Source organism: Polistes fuscatus, unplaced genomic scaffold (genome assembly GCF_010416935.1).
Source record: "Polistes fuscatus isolate 324 unplaced genomic scaffold, CU_Pfus_HIC Scaffold2, whole genome shotgun sequence".
Lineage (NCBI taxonomy): Eukaryota > Metazoa > Arthropoda > Insecta > Hymenoptera > Vespidae > Polistes > Polistes fuscatus.
This window is the reverse complement of record NW_025113096.1, coordinates 4,873,417-4,890,426: the sequence shown is the minus strand read 5'-3', so window position 1 is coordinate 4,890,426 and position 17,010 is coordinate 4,873,417. Positions and strand designations below refer to the sequence as shown.

General features: G+C 30.9%; 2 protein-coding genes across 4 annotated transcripts in view; one reads left to right on the top strand and one right to left on the bottom strand.

Moving 5' to 3' along the window:
- The window catches only part of LOC122516453 (probable tubulin polyglutamylase TTLL9), a 16,635-nt gene extending 16,567 nt beyond the window's left edge, over positions 1-68 (bottom strand). Inside the window, exon 1 of the mRNA XM_043634261.1 lies at positions 8-68. Coding sequence (XP_043490196.1) covers positions 8-59 — 52 coding nt within the window. The 5' untranslated portion in view covers positions 60-68. The remainder of the gene's footprint in view (positions 1-7) is intronic.
- LOC122516446 (PH and SEC7 domain-containing protein-like) overlaps positions 1-17,010 on the top strand; it is a 65,928-nt gene that overhangs the window by 43,373 nt on the left and 5,545 nt on the right. For all 3 annotated transcript variants that reach the window (XM_043634248.1, XM_043634247.1, XM_043634249.1), the window contains 3 exons: positions 464-530; positions 5,275-5,328; positions 16,134-16,527. In XM_043634248.1, coding sequence (XP_043490183.1) covers positions 464-530; positions 5,275-5,328; positions 16,134-16,527 — 515 coding nt within the window. The remainder of the gene's footprint in view (positions 1-463; positions 531-5,274; positions 5,329-16,133; positions 16,528-17,010) is intronic.

Below are 17,010 nucleotides of genomic sequence, written 5' to 3'. Positions count from 1 at the left end.
CACTGACCTTCGACGAGTGCTCTAAAACCGTGTGCGAACACTGCAAACCATAGCTGCATCACCCGTTGACGATGCATTCCTCTCCTCTCCTCTCCTTTCCTCTCTTCTCTTCTTTTCTTTTCTCTTTAAACTTTCCTCCGCGACCTGTTGCAATAAACACTTGCAGTTTGCTTGCTTGCTGCTTGCTTGCTTACTGCAACCTCGTGTTTGCTTTTAACCTTCTCTTCTTTCTATTCATTCTTCGTCTTCTTCTTCTTTTTCTCTATTTTTTTCTTTTTTTTTTTTTTTTAGTTCTCTCTCTCTTCCTCTCGTTGATTTATTTATCGCGTAATCCATCGTCTTCTATTCCATTTGGAATTGATTTAATTTGTTCTCTCGCTGACGTGTTTGCTGAAACGACCGATTCACACGAAATGATCCTTTCATTTGCCTTATTTTTTCTTTTTTTTTTTGTTTATTGCAGGTCGAGGCCGGTGACGTCATACTCAGGGTGAACGAAGTCGATGTCAACCGATTTAGTACTAAAGAAGGTAAGGTATACTCTCATTTTAAACCGATTTAATTATTCTCTGTCTCAAAGATATGTTTCACGATTACGTTTCAATCTTGCGTATTTTTTTCTTTTCTCACTTCTGATCTATCGTCTCGTTTTCTCTCCTTCTCTTTGACTCGATTATTCATGTTTTTTTTTTTTTTTTTTTTTTTTAATGAATCGCGAGAAGGTATTAATCTGCGGAGTGAAAATTTCGTTTCATTGAGCGTGCTGATAAAAGAAAAAAACCAGAAAAATGCATTATTACGTAAGAAAAATAAAATCGAACCTTTACGTGCTCCGGTATGTTACCCCCACCACAACATACTACTACCCCCACCACAACTATTCGTACCCCCACCACCACACTAATACTCCAACCACTATCAGCAGTACCCCCACCACTACCACCAGTTCGTTTACGAATTCTTTTACGTGTTACTTATTACTATCGTGATATAATTCGATTTGCAACGATTATTATACATCAGTAAAAGAAAAAAAGAAAAAAAAAGATAGATGAAAGGGTAGAAATAGTAAAAAAGAAAAAAAACAACACCTCAATTAACCATACCCGTTCGAAATTTTTGTCTTTCTCTTTGCCCCCCTACTCCTCATTATTTAACGAGTTTCCCCACGACTATCGATAATATTATCGATTATTACGACTTTCATTTCCGACTCTAGTTTCTCGTTAATGTGAAATTGTCTTTTTAATAGTCTTGAAATGTCATCTCGGACTTATCGTCCGATGGCTTCCTTTTTCTTTCCCTTTCCAAGCTTTATTCATAATTAATTTGTTATTGTTGATGTTTTTTAAATTGAGCATTAGAGATATCAAATCATCAAACGTATAATACGAGAGAAATGGCGATTGAAATAGTACTCGACAACACATTGGAAAACAGAATACGTAAGGATTTATTTGTTATCATCTAACTCTCGTGATTTTTGTCCTAAGAATTTCTTCCAAATTTTTGATTTATCAGAAATATTACATTTTTTGATTGAATATTCATGAAATAAAAAAAAAAGAATTAATTCGATTTAGCATACGTAAGAATTAAATATTTTATTTGTATTTTATATAAATTAAATATTTTAATTATTAATTCGTAATTTATATATAAATTGTATTTTATATTTTTTTTTCTTCTTTTTTCGTATTTACTTATCTATTTGTTTTTTTTTTTCTTTCTTTGTTCATCAAGTATAGACACGATTATGTCATCTTGTCAGTGAGTATTCATATACCAGTAAAAAGACAATTAATTTGATTTTAAACGCAGAAATTGGTAATTTATCTTTTATGATACACGTCAACTACTTTTTCTCTTTTCATGATGAATTTGTATTTTATTTCTTTCTCTCTCTCTCTCTTTTTCTTCTATTTAGAGGTTATGTCATATCATATATCTCTCATTGTCAGTGAATATTCGTATAAAAATGATTCATTTGATTGAAATCTAATGAAATTTTGAATTCATATTTTTCTATAGATAAATTCATCACCGTACGCGTCATCGAATCAATTAAAACATATATGAGACTATATTTTACAATGAAAGTTTCTTTTTTTTTTTAAATGAACGTTGTTGTAAGATGGACTACTCGATTGACCTTTCTGATCCCATTTGTTAAACCTTAAGACTTCTCGATACTTTAAACGAAACTATTTTTCACTTTATTGTACTCTTTTCAAAGTCTTACGTAATAACATGTTACTTATATTTCTTCGATTTTAAAGATTTCGTTTTTTTTTTCTTTTGTTAACAAATTTATAAAGGAAATGAAAAATTGTAACGACGAATGTCAATTACATTATTCACTAATTGTAAGATTTAAATCTCGTTATGTTTTCATTTTATTTCTATAAAATAACAATAAGATTAATAATTATTTGTTTCTTTTTATTTTATTATTATTATTATTATTATTATTATTATTATTATTATTATTATTATTATTATTATCGTTTCATTTCTTTCACTCCTCGATTTTTATTTCATTTCTTTTTCTTTCCCATCTGAGAATCGTTTTTCATATTTTTTTTCCCTTTTATCCGAATTCACGGGTAAAATTAAAAAATTAGAACACGCGCCCGTCTACTAAATCTAAATTCGTCCAATTTATTATACACGCCGGAGGGAGAACGTAATAATAAATTGCTTCTTTTTCTTTTTCTTGGATATTTTTCCCTTTTTTTTTCTTTTTTTTTTTCTCTCAAACGAATTTTGAACGAGTAAAATGAAAATTAAAAATGTGCGACGACGAATTATAATATCTCGTCTATTAAATTATAAATTCATTTAATTTCATTTCTAGCATGGGGTGAAAAAAAAAATTACGCCGTAATAAATTATTTTCTTTCTTAATTTGTTTTTTTCGTTTATCACGAATCATTAAATCTTTTTCTTTACGTATTTCTAAAAACATAAGTTGCGATTAAATGTCCGGTAATCTTGTCTAAGTTAAATTACTTTATAGATAAATTTTGTTTTTTTTTCCAAAGTAATATAATTATTAGAATAATAAAAAAAAAAAAACCAACAAAAAACAAAGTCAAGAATATCTTGTAATGTAAATTCCGTTTAAATTTCAACGACGAATCAACGTCGTCGTGCATTATTATACTTATCACGCGGAAGATGTACTTAACGTCGTATCTTTTCAAGGGAAAGAAGTAGAAAAATAAAAAGGAAGGAAAAAAAATAAAAAAAAAAGAAAAAGAAGAAAAAAAAGAAAGAGAGAGAAAGAGATATATCTGCTTGATGAAACGTCCACGGGATGCCATGGAACGGCGCGAGGACTATGAAAAGTATTTTTAAATGACGAAACGTGCGAGAATAATTATGAAAAAGATCATTTTTATAAAATGTGTGTGTGTGTGTGTGTCTTCTCCTTTTTCCTATACTATGACCACTTCTATAAAGTCGGTGGAAAATTTGTCAGCTGGATTATTTAAATTATCTCAGTTTATGTGTTCCTTTCTATCTGTGTTTGAGGAGAAGATATGGGGGAGGTGGGTGGGGGGTGGGGTAGGGGCAGAGTTCAGTCTGGACTTCTTCTCAACTATTATAAAAGTAAAGTACGTGTAGTAAAAGTACCTAAGTGTCTACGTGTTAGAAAATATGAGTGAGAAAGAAAGAAAGAAAGAAAGAAAGAAATAAGACACCTGACCTATGACAATTTCAAGCAGAGATAACATATCTTCTCCTTTTAAGTATACTTATTTAATTTGACTACTTGATATATTCTTCTTCTTTATTCTACTATCTCTATTTCTTTCTTTCTTTTTTTTCTTTTATATTAGGTGTAGCAATAAATTCGGTAGCTTTTAAAACATAAATTTAATAATTATTTATATAGTAATAATACGTTCGTTATTTTTCTTAATTGTCTCTCAATGATTATCTTGAACTTAGGTGTTGTTCACTTTTAGGTAATTAGTTTAATATCTCTTTGACAAAAAGAAAAAGAATAAATTATATGGTAATTTAGATGCAACGAATTTAATGTCAAGGCACTGAATTAATTTCTACGTTTGATATATCGTATCTTGTACTTTTCTTTTTTTTCTTTTTTTTCTTTATTCATATTCATTCTATGCATATTTTTTGTTCGGATCTTCTGTTTTTATTTTAGCGTAATATGTTAAAATCATTCGTAAAATTTATGTTCGCATACTTTGAAACATTTTTTTTATATATATGTATATGTATATGTTATATCATATGTGTGCATATACTCGGTGTCCTCTGTTAAAAGACGTCTGACGAACTTTGAACTTTAGATCAAGTTTGTGTGATTTGTTCCTTCTTAGAAAACTATAAATTACGATGAGGATGTACGAGAATAACTTGTTAATGCGTCTTTAATGTCGCATTTTAAAACGAATTCCTCGTACACCTTCAGGTGTTGCAATTCCTACTTTTATCACGTTCATCTATGAGACAATAGTGTGCGTATTGTTTTTTTTTTTCTTTATTTGTTTCATCTTCGTTATTTTATGTCATCGATATTCTTGGCTAGTTTTTTCCTTTTTCTTATTTTTTTTTTGGTGTCTAGAGGAAAGTATATTTTATTACAAAAAAAAATAATATATTATAATTATAATACATAATTATAATATATTATTTTAAAATTAAATTATATTTATATAAAACAATTATTATTATTTTATATATATATATATATATAAATTTTATCCAATATATAATTACGTATATTTAAATCGAGTAAAATTAAAAAGAAAAACAAAAATAATATAAAAATATTCAAAAAATAATAGATTTTTTTTTTGGGTTACCTACCTTAATCATAGTCAGTGTGTCATATTGATGATAACCTTCATAAATTATAGTTAGCAATGTCGTAGAGTACCTTCTAAGCTCGGTTTAGCTTATAGACGTGTTCTACCTCAATGTAGAAAGCACCAGGTCGACCCACGTACTTCTCATTCCAGTCACCAGACCCACCCACTTCTCGAGGTTGCCTTGTTCTCTCTTTCTCTCTCTTTCTCTCTCTCTCTCTCTCTCTTTCTCTTTCTTTCTTTCTCTCTTTCTATCTCTTTTTCACTCTTTCACTTACTCACTCGTTCTTTCAGGACATTCCCTTTACTTCCCTTTCTCTCTTTCTCTCTTTCTCTCTCTCTGTTTCTTTCTCTCACACACACCGAAGTCTCCCTTTCTCTTCATCTTTTTTATTTTTTACTCTTTTCTCTCAGCATCTTTCTGTTTCAGTGCTGAAATGTCTGCGGCTCTCATCGGACCCCGTCACCCTGAAGCTAAGAAGGGGTAAGTCAAGAACGTACCTACCACCACCACCCCCACCACCACCACCACCACCACCACCACCACCCTATTTCCATTGCAAATTTTCTTTTATTTCTCTCAGAGAGAAGAAACATCGACGTATTCTCGAAACAACAGAACCTTCCTGCATACGCCAAGTGTATTTATATATACTGGGTGTATCGTTTAATTTTATTTATTCTCTAAAATATTTCTTATTTATTTATCTTTCTTTTCTCTTTTCTCTATTCAGAAACAAAATTATTTTGAGAATTAACGTAAATCGTGCTATTCCAAGGATCAACGAGGTTCTCTTTATTTATCCTTTTTTTTTTTTTATTTTTATTTTTTAAATATCTCGACCGTTGTATTTAATTTTTCGAAGAAAACAAGAAAAACAAGGTATAAATATAATCCTCGTTTATTTCGAAGTTAATTTATCTCAATTAAATGATCGAATTATCAGAAAAAAAAGAAACTATATTTAAATTACGAACAAATTACAATACTACTGCGAATTAAATTGCATTGGATTGCATTTGAAAGTGATGATATAATAATAAAAATCTCGCGTTAACGTTACCCACAAAAATATCATCATGATCATTTCTAATAAATTTGAATAGGAATAGACACAACGTCGTATAATAATACGATAATTGATTTCACTTCGAAATAATTCTATTTTATCTTACCAACACGTTATCGGAATTATTTTTCTTAAACGTATCAGAAGGAGGGAACAATCGAACCGTAGAAAAAGGGGGTCACGTTGTAAACACATAAAAAGACAATGATTCAATAATCATCATCGAGCATGCACTTGAGAATGATAAAATAACAAAAAAGATCGATTCAACTCGTTGTTCTTGTTCTTCTTCTTGTCAATAATTTTCTTCGCGTAATACAAAAATAAATAAATAAATAAATAAATAAAGAAGAACGTAACAAATGTGCCCATAATTATGAAAGTGGTCTAATGTTAGTCAAAATTAAAAAAAAAATTAGTTTATTAATTATTTCACACCACATTATTTTCAACTAAATAAATTCAATGTCAAAAATGAACCGTTAAATAGTGTTTGTTATTTCAATATCATATAAAATTCATTTAATATTCAAATATAATCCTTTAAATATCTCGAAACAAGAAATATATGATTTACAATTAGACCACTTTCATAATTATGAGCACAAATATCGATAACAGTAGTTTCGAGATCGAGAATTATTGGATAACTTGAGAAAACTGTGGGGGGAGAGAATGGGGAGGGGGTAGGCGTCCTTGAACGAAATCAATTTTACATTCCAATTTCACATTCTAACATATCATATTATATTTTTGTCTTTCTTTATTAAATTTCTTTTTCCTTGTTTTCACCTATAAATGAAACCGTAATCAATTGTAATTCCTATCGAGAACGGAAAACGTTCTAATGCGTCATTGAGTTGATCGTTGAATCATTCAAAAGATTAGAAAACGTTCGAGATGTTGTTGTTGTTGTTGTTGAAAAAGAAGAAATGGGGAAGAGGGAAGAGGGTGGGAGGAAGGGGTGGGGGTGGGGGGTAACCAGAAGTAATGTCCCATTGTTTTCTTTGCCTTGTCTTTCTCGCAATAACAAGAATTGCAATTAAATCGGACCTACGGGTTTAGAAACTTTTTCTATTCCTCTTTTCTCATCCCTTGTCTTTCTTGTCGACGTAAACGAAATAAAAAATAAAAAACAGAAAAAGAAGGAGTAAAATAAAAACCAATGAAGGAAGGAAGGAAGGAAAGGGAAGGATCATTCCAAGTGAAATTTTTAACGAGTTTCTCTGTTAAAAACGAAAAACAAACAAATAAAAAAAGAGAAAGAAACGATTTCATTAATTACTTTCCCAACTGTTTTGTAATTTGCAAAGTTGTTCGAGAGAAAGAGAGAGACACTATTATAAATGCATGCACATGTGTGTATATGTATATGTGTAATTTTATACGTGCGTGTGTGTGATTGTGTGTGAAAGAGAAAGAGCTTTAGGTGATTTCGTATGAAGAGGAGGTAGATTGGTAGGAAGGTAGGGTTCCTGTTCGAAAGTAAGCTCTTGAAAACAAGGTCGTTGTATTCCTGGACTCGCATTATCAATTCGAGAGCGTGGAAAACATATCAACGGGATGTCCGGGTAATGAGAAAGCACGCGAGACAACTTCTGTAAACATAGTTTGGTGGGTTGTATATACTAGTTGATGATAATTATTCTTCGATTGGTAGTAGGGATGACCACGATGACACCATGATCAGTGATCACGATCACAATCACGATTAGATGGGTAGTAATCGTGATAATAATAGATTGATCGTGTTCAGTTGGTTGGTTTCTATTGGTTGAAACTAAACGTATCATTCATAGAGGTGCTAGAGCAAGTTGGTATTGGTGAGAAAATTATACTTCACATTTGGTCACGTTGGTTGTTTTTTGAAGATATAGAATTAATTAGTAGAAGAATAGAATTAATCAGATATTGTTTAATAATAATGAATTTTTTTGGTTTGGTGACAATTGGTTAAATTGGTTTTCTTTGTAATTTTTGAAACTTTGTAAATTTTTGTAAATATTTTTGAAAATTGAAGAAAAATTTTTTGGAAATTTTGTTGAAAATTTGTAAGAAAATATTTGGAGGAAAAAAGTGTATAAGATTATAAATGATTCTTATTTATTTTAAATCTAAATAATCTTAATTTAATAGAACTAACACACTTGGTCACGTTATTGTTAATTGAATACATAGAATCAATTGGTATATCAAAAATTGTCTAACACAATAATGAATTTTTTCGATTTTCCATCATTCTTTCTCACTAACGTTTATTTTTATTTCCACCTAAACCCATTATCATCTTATTTTGATTATCTATTCCCTTTATCATTCTTTTTAGGTATCCCTGTCTTTTTTTCTTTTTTATCAGTGAAAGAAAAGTCTGTTTATTTATTTCTTTTTCGATCATTAATTCCGTCCTCCGTCTCTTTCTACAGAACGATCTATTCGTCTGTCCCTTTTCAATGGGGATTGTGTCTGTATTTCTCATTCTAGCTATAAATCTGTCTGATCCGTTCATCTCTGTCTATCTATTTCTCTCTCTTTCTCTATTTTAAAGGTTTCTATTTCTTTCTAAATAACACCGTGTTCGTATTTCTCTCTTTTGTCCTCGAGCCTCATTCCTCTCATTCTCCTCTTCTTCTACTTCTTCTATCAAATACTCGTTCTTCTTTTTCCGTTTCTTCTCTAACGGGGCAAGCATTCACGTCCGGTCTATTTGCCAAGTTAATTATCTCGCTGCTTGGATATATAAATCGGTCGTGCAAAACGTCCTTTGAATTTTCTATCTCTCGTTACTCATTCGAATGAGAATGAGCTTTCGATTATATATATGTGGGATGCGAGCACCTCCAAGCCAAACTTAAATAGGCATTCGTGAAGAGATTGGATGGTGGGCCCTGGATAGCTCAATGGTTAAAGAGCAGTCGCCCGGAAAAGCGGAAGATCCGGGTTCGAATCCCGGTCCAGTCAGTCCAACGGCCCAATTTTTTCACGAATCCTTACATATATATATATACACATTTATTGTATACATGTATAAATATGTAAATAGGTATTTCTCTTGTTACCATTCGAAATTAGCTATACTCTACTTAAACGTTTCTAATTTTCTAATTTTCTCGTAGTCATTTAATCGATCAATTGTTCATCATGTTTCGTTCGTTCTTTCTATTGTTCGTATCGATTTATTTCTAAATATCGATTTAACAATCAGCTTTTTCCTATTTACTCGACGTTAAACCCTGGATTAATGAACCACCGTTGTTTAATTAATCCCACGTTGTATACAAATGGAGAAATCCTTGAATAGAATTGAAAATATATATACCGTCTTTCTCATCGTTGCATTTTCTCCTTTTGTCGTTGCATTTTAATACTAGATTTACCAGTTATTTTGATATACCTATTTCTAACAAAAACCAGTCAAAATGACTAGTCTTTAGAAAATGTACTTACAATTAGTGTGGTAAAAAATAGCAATAGCAACAAATATATTTATTACGAATGTAACACGTTATATAAGATAATATAAAGTTCATAAAACTGATTCTTTAGTTATAGTTACAAAAATCATGATATCATTACGGAAAGAAAATGTTACATGTCAATTGAAATTGCAAGATCAGTCATTTTGACTGGTGTTAATTGATTTCATTTTCAAACTATCTTTTGGATACTTTCAAAGTATCGAATTATATTGATTAGTTAAATGACGTTTCAAGAGATTTAATTATTTTTTATTTATTGATTTATGTACATCAAATTTTTTCAAATCCATTTTTCATTACGATGCCGGATATATCCGGCATCCACGCGACTAAATTTTTTTCCTTTTGGTTTTTTTTCCTGGTTTCTTTGATAGTACGGATTCCAAACTTTTTGCTGATAGTGTATATATGTATGGTGTATGTTATATACATGAGTCATTCGGTTGGTAGCTTGCAGACACTTGCCATCGTATTATCGTTCATTGCTGCTGCTCACACGCATGATTAAACTTCCTTGTCTCTTATTCAAAGACGCCAACTAACTATCCTCTTTCTCTTTTTAGTTTGTTTCCTAGCTTCCTTGTTTTCTCGATGATGATCTCATCGTATTAGCATAGAATTAGAGAATACAATTATTTCTTATTAAGAAATCGTGACTATTTTGAAAAATTTGGATTTTTCTTCTTCCCTATTTTTCATTTTGTTTCATCAATTATTCACGTACGTAGTATTTTTCTATTACATTGATATTGTCATTTTATATTGTATCAGTATTCGTTTGTGTGTGTGGTTTGTAATGTTTTAAAATATATATATTTTTTTTAATTTAATAACAGAAAATAATGAATTTGATGGTGGTTTTAAATAAATCAAACAATTCTTGTTCGTAAAATCGAATGACCAATAAAAATGAAAATTTGTATTTTACTAAGCCCACCTCTTACCACCCCCTTAATTCGTAACTATGTATATATTTTTTGTATTATACAATTTACTACAATCTTAAATTTAAATTTTGCAATTTAGTTAAAAAAAAGAAAATTACCTTCATTAATAATAATAACAATTGTAATCAAAAATATTACCTATTATCGAAAATTGGTATCATAATGAGGAGAAGAACAAAAAAATCATTTACGTATCCTTGATTTTTTTTTAATTGGCAAATTTTATGGGGTGGGAGAGGAGGAAGGGGTTTAATTTAAGAACTCTATACGGATATTAAATTAACTTCGTCGAGAATCCCTTGATTATTATTTCTTTATACTAAACAAAATTTCGGATAGATAGATGATTATCTATTTTTCAAACGGGGAAAAAATATGTTCGAGGAAGAATATGAAGAGGAAGTTCGAATCGCTTGGCTAGTGAACCCTAGACAAGACCGATCTAATGATAGAACAGTAAGTCTCTTGGCACGCGTTCGCGTTCTTGAACTTGAACAAATAATAATAGGAATTTCATGAGAATATTAGTCCGGTAAAACGAATTCTTAACGCTTATATCATACTTCCGTTTGTTTCTTATACATTTTTTATTTTATTTCCGAAAAAAAAAAAAAAAAAAAGACAAAAATATTATTTCACTAGATTCTTTATAAACAAGACAAACTAATTGAATTTTTACAATTTAAAAAAATATATATTTATACATGTGTGTATTTGAACATTTAAATGATTACATATTATTTACCATAGAGTTATTCTAATACAGGTGATTTTTTTTCCTTTGAAAATGGAGAAACATATACGTATGGAAAATTAAAAAACAATGTAGTATGATAATTTTTATAAACATAAGGTAATATAACCATTACTTATTTATCTATTGATAATTAATATCTTGTAACTTTTTCTTTTTTATTTTACTTTATGGAAAATATATGAAATATTTTTGTTCTCGAAATAATTGAATAACTATTATATTTATGTAACATGTATTTGTATTATTTTATCTAATATTGGATATTGTTAGAGCATAATTATTTGCATTTCGAGAAAATATGAAAAATATGATAAAAATAAAATTGTCAATCATAAAGAATGGAGATCGTCAAGAAGAAAATTATTTTTATTTCTTTTCTATTTTTTGATTTAATGATAGAACGAGTCACAGTCGTAGTCGTAGTCGTAGTCGTAGTTGTTGATCGTGTTATGTGTATATGCACTTGAACCTGAACGAGATAATATAATAATAGTGTAATACCGTTACCACCAAGGCCATAATCGTGCGACAATGCGAAAGAAAATTGCCACCTCTTTGTTGGTACCCATGGTAGTAATATATAATACGTCTGTGTGTTTATGGTTTTGTATAGGTGTACGTGTGTTCGTGTAAGTGTACGTGTACGTGTGTTTTTCAGACTCAACGTGAATGTGAATCGAAGCAAATAGCGTAAGAGGAAAAAATGATAGACGCAGATAGATAGGCAGATAGATAGATGGAAAGATAAAAAGATAAATCGTGTTGTAGAACGACGGTACGAAGAAATTCAGATAATCGGTTAACCGCAAGCAAACGCGGTTATTTTTTTGGCACCTTTTCATCAAAATTCATTCTATTTCGCAAGATTTTTTTTTGAGGGGTTGGGGTGGGGGTAATTTTTCAATTAAACGGAGAATTATTTTCTATTTTTTTTTTGTTTTTTTTTTAGTAATTTTACATAGACAATAATTTATATTTTATTGAATAGTATACATTGTATATTATTTTTTTATATTTTAAATTTGGCAAATAGTTTGGGAACAAAAGTTCTATTAAAATTTCTTTTACTTTTGTTCTTTTATTTCAAACCCGAATAAGAGTGCAATCTAAGAAGATTAATAATCGGGGAATGAGAATAAGGGGGTTGGGATAAATTCGAACGAATCTTTTTCCTTAAATTACATAAGTATATATATATCCAGTTCTATAAAGTATTACTTCAAGGATGATCATTTTCCTTGAAGTAAAATCCGAACAAAATTGAACTCGAGAGTGACAGATAACTATCGGTAGAATCTACAGATTGGTAGATAGGTAAAGCAGACTGAAGGGGGAGGAAAAAGGGTGAATAAAAAAAAAGGGGAAAAAAAAGAGGAAAAGAAAAAGAAAAAGGTAGTAAAGAGTGGCGAATGATTAGGTACACGGACGAACGATCAAACGACGACCAACCGAGAGAGAGAGAGAGAGAATAACCAACGATTTTCTACGGGGGTGATTTATCGATCGTCGATAGTCTACGTTTAAAGTAGGAAGAGGAAGAAGAAAGAAGAAAAATAAAAGAATAGGAAGATAAGAAAATCGTGTAATCCAAGAACGTTTACGAGACGAAAGTATTAGGATTACTGTTGAGAATGGTACGTGTTGTCTTATACCCGAAGAAAAATGTTTCTTTTTTCCCTTAAGGGTCTATGATACTCCGAGGAATTCTTATTCTTTGAAGAAAAATATCCGAAGACACACTGGCCCAACCAACCAACCGAATAAATGAATGAAATGTTCTGGGTATTCCATATTTTTTCCTTTTGTTCGATCATTCGTCGCGTGGGCGTTCATATATTATTTAAAAGGGACAACCTTTTCCTATTACTCGTAAATCTTACTTCCGTGAAACTCGTACAACTTCATTGACCTCTTCTTCTTCTTCTTCTTCTTCTTCTACTTTTTCTTGTTGTACTTTTACATTCATATGGGATGAAAATCTATCTCTTGTATCCACGTGTATGAATATTTCAAATTATAAGATTATTCAAAATTAGTAAAATTTTTAAAATTTTAAATAATTAAATAAAATAAAATATAAAATATATAAAAGTTGATACTCGTATTATTTAAGTTCACTTTTTGTTTTTTTTTTCTTCTAAATTTTCTATATCTCTATATTTGAGGTTAGGTTGAGGATGGGATTGGAAATTTTTGGCCAATAGTGTACACGTATATGCTAGTTATATCTAGTAATAATGTACAATAGTTAGGTACTAGAAAGAATAAACGTATAAATGGTATATAGTTACTAAGTAAACGTTAAATTTGGAGGGTAGTTTTATCTTCTTTATCATTGTAAAATCACCGAGGGAATGTCAAGGAATAAGCGCAAAAAAAGAAAAAAACAGCATCTGGACGCGGAAAAGTTTTCTTTGGCGCACGATCCGCGTATTCGTTTTCTAAGTCGACTTTGAAGTCCTGCACGCGTTGGCAATAAATTTTCTTCTTTTACTCTCGGGGGCCCATGAAATAACCGTCTGCTGCCGGCTTTTTAATCAGACTTCGCGAGTGTTCCTATTTTTTTCTCTTTCTTTCTTTCTTTCTTTCTCTTTTTACCTCGTCGAAAGACTTGTCCCAGATACGACGAGATGCTTTGAACCGACACGAAATATATACTAATAGTTAGTAGTACTAGTAGTAGTAGTAGTAGTAGTACTGTTATGAAAAGAGGAAAACTCACACGAGTATTATTATCATGGAAATAAGCTATTTATCGATTTGCTAATTTTTTCTTTTTTTTTTGTTTTTTTGCTAATCAACGATCATTTTTTTCTTCTTTGATTTATCATCAGTTCTATCGTTAACAATTTAATTATAAATGACGAGTATTATACTCAAACGAGTCACAGTTAAGTGGTTAAAATTATTGTGATAATTAATAAGAATACATTCAGTTTCAAACTTGATAAATTCAACTGATCTAATGACAAATCTCTCGTAACATTTTTTATACTTTTAAATATCAATTCTCTTTGATGAATCCTTCAACGAAATAAATCACTGGCAATCAAAAATTCATACACGTTTAATGATTGTAAATTCATACACGCTTGTGAAAAGTCACGATATTTTCGGATTTTAATTAAATTATTTAACTTCATCCCGTAAAGTGTATCTCTCAAAATTGTACGATACAGGGAAGGAAGGAGGGGGGCTAACATTTATTATTATTATTATTATTTTTATTATTATTATTATTATTAATTTATTTATCAAGTATATAATCCAAAAGCTCTTTAAAACTTTGAACACTTCTTCTTGACACCCTGTATAAGCTGAGAATATCGTTTTAGGCGGTGGCTCTAACCTTTGCTGGGGTGGGGGGAGGGGGTGGATAGGTGGGGTGTAGTTAAACTCGCATACTCCGAATTTGCGCCATGCTGCGATGCGACGAGGGTGTGGATACGGTCGATGAAACAGGATAAGGGTTAGAGGGAAGAAGGGTGAAGTTGAAATTAGGCTTCCCACGAGAACAACTCTAACTATCGTTAGGGACAATGCTTCTTCTTCTTCTTAATATTTTCTTTTATCGAACGTTAGAGAAATAATTTCAGGAAACAGATCAAGATTAACATCTAAAGTTTTTCTTATAAAATTAATTGTCATGAATTTTTTTTTCTTTTTGATAAGAATAAGCATAGAGAAGATTTTTGAATAATTCATCGAAAACGAAGAATTTTTCTCAATTATTAAATCATACGAAATATATTATTCGTTATTGTAAAAAGTGTTTCCAAGATTACGTTCGATAATAAATTAATAAAATGAATTAAAACGAATATTTAATAGCATAGTATTCGAACGAAATAAACAAAAAAAATCACGAACATCAAGAAAAGAACAAAAATTGTTATCACGTCAGCGAGCATTGTGTAAACCATTTATTTGTATGGAATAATTTGACGAATGATGTAAATTATGCAGAGGGTTAACTGAGGGTTCACCCTGTATATATAATAATGATACTTTCTTCTGAGATTTCTACGAAAGTTATCCAAGTAGTCGGTTCCTCGTTAAGGACAGAGTTAACCAAAAGAGGGCGATCAAACGATAACGAAGCTAATTTAGTCGTTCTTATAGTGAAACTGAAAGATTAACAGAGAAAGAGATTATAGTACAATAGTGTATTTTAGAATACATATATGTATATATATAACTGTATTCTGGATGTTAAAGGTACATTTTTGTCCTCGTTCGGTGTCGTTTGTATTCGACGAGACTCTTACTCCTCCTTGTCCTCTCTCTCTCTCGAGTATTTTTAGCATGCTTAAAGTGCAACCATACTCGTGCTTCGTAATCTCATGATTTCGTTGTATTTTCCAAATATTACAAACGTGATTTTATTGTTACGATACTCGTGATGATATCATCATCATTGTCATCAGTTGTTGTTGTTGGATTATTCAAAATGTTAGATGGGTTAACGTATTGTGATTTAGAATCCCCTATTAAGTTATGCAACAGATCAAATTCACGTAGTAATTGTTTATTGAACGAATTAAGAATTTCTTTTTTCTCCAATGTTATTTTTACTTGACGTTTTCACGAGTCAGTCAGTCAATGTTTTCTTTTCTGATATTATTTTTATGAGATTTGGTAAACTTAGGAATCCTCTTTTTATGGCAAAATATCCTTGAAACACTTTCCTAGCTTCCACCAACACCTTAAACAAATCCCTTGTATTTCTTCAGGTTACTTTTTTCTTTTGTTTCTTTTGGAAAACACATTTGGTGTTTTTTTATATAGGTTACCTGAGAGAACATTGCAAAATGATCTATTATTTTTATAAATCTTGAAAAATATATCTAAAGTTATCGAATTATTTGACTTTACCGTGAGGATAAACCAATGCGTTTGTATCTTCTTGATACTGAACCCAACTTGGCACTTAAAAGTGATTAAATATTTAATAACTGTGTGACTAACATCAATTTGTTCTTCTTAACTTTTATTTGTTCTTGTTGTTTTTTGTTTGTTTGTTTGTTTAATTATCGTAGATCCCGCGATAAAGGCGCACGTGCGTCGACTCCTGTCACCCGGGGATGCAACGCTCGAGGAGAATGCAAGCGAAATTGGGAAAACAACTCGCGAAGAAAGTTCCATCGCGTTAAACTCTAGAGACGTTAAATCGTCGTCGAGTAGTGGTTGTGAAAACGAGGAATCGAGAAAATCTGGCTCACCGGTTTTATTAGCCGTGAATTCACCCCAAAATCCTCAAGGTGGTGGGGCCACGCAATATTCCACCAGAAGCAATGGTTCCTATAGCGATCCTTCGAGTTCGTCAGATTTGGAGGCCCTTTTACCACCAATGGATAGCTTCAAGGAAGAAGAACGTGCTCAGTGGGAGCCACTTTCTGGTGAAAAGTTTGGTCGTCAAAAGAACACGCCTAGGTAAGTCCTTAATCTAATCTAGAATATATTTTATATGGGGTTTTATCGTGCTATAAAAGAATACATTTCGATGGGACACCTTTCTTTTTCAAACAATTTGAAGTACACTTAAAGCACAGTTTGAGGTTATTTTTTCTTTTTAAAATGGCAAACCCCAGATTTTCGAATCCCCCTACCCTCGCCTCATTAGGGTGATTTATTTTTGACCTATGTTTATATTCATGAATTATTTGTATAATATATTTCATTAAGGACTAACGGGATTAAATTGAGAAAAGTATTTACACCGAATTATTTCAGTTATTACCAAAAACAACTTGTTTTTTTTTCGTTTGGACAGTAGGGGAAAGTATATTGTTCTCCTGCGTTAATTGTTCAAAAAGTTATGAAAGGTTTTTAGATGAGCTTTCCCCTTTTCCGATGATTATTCAGGGAAAACTCTCGATGAACTTGGCGAGAAACTTCGCGACACATTTAGGATTC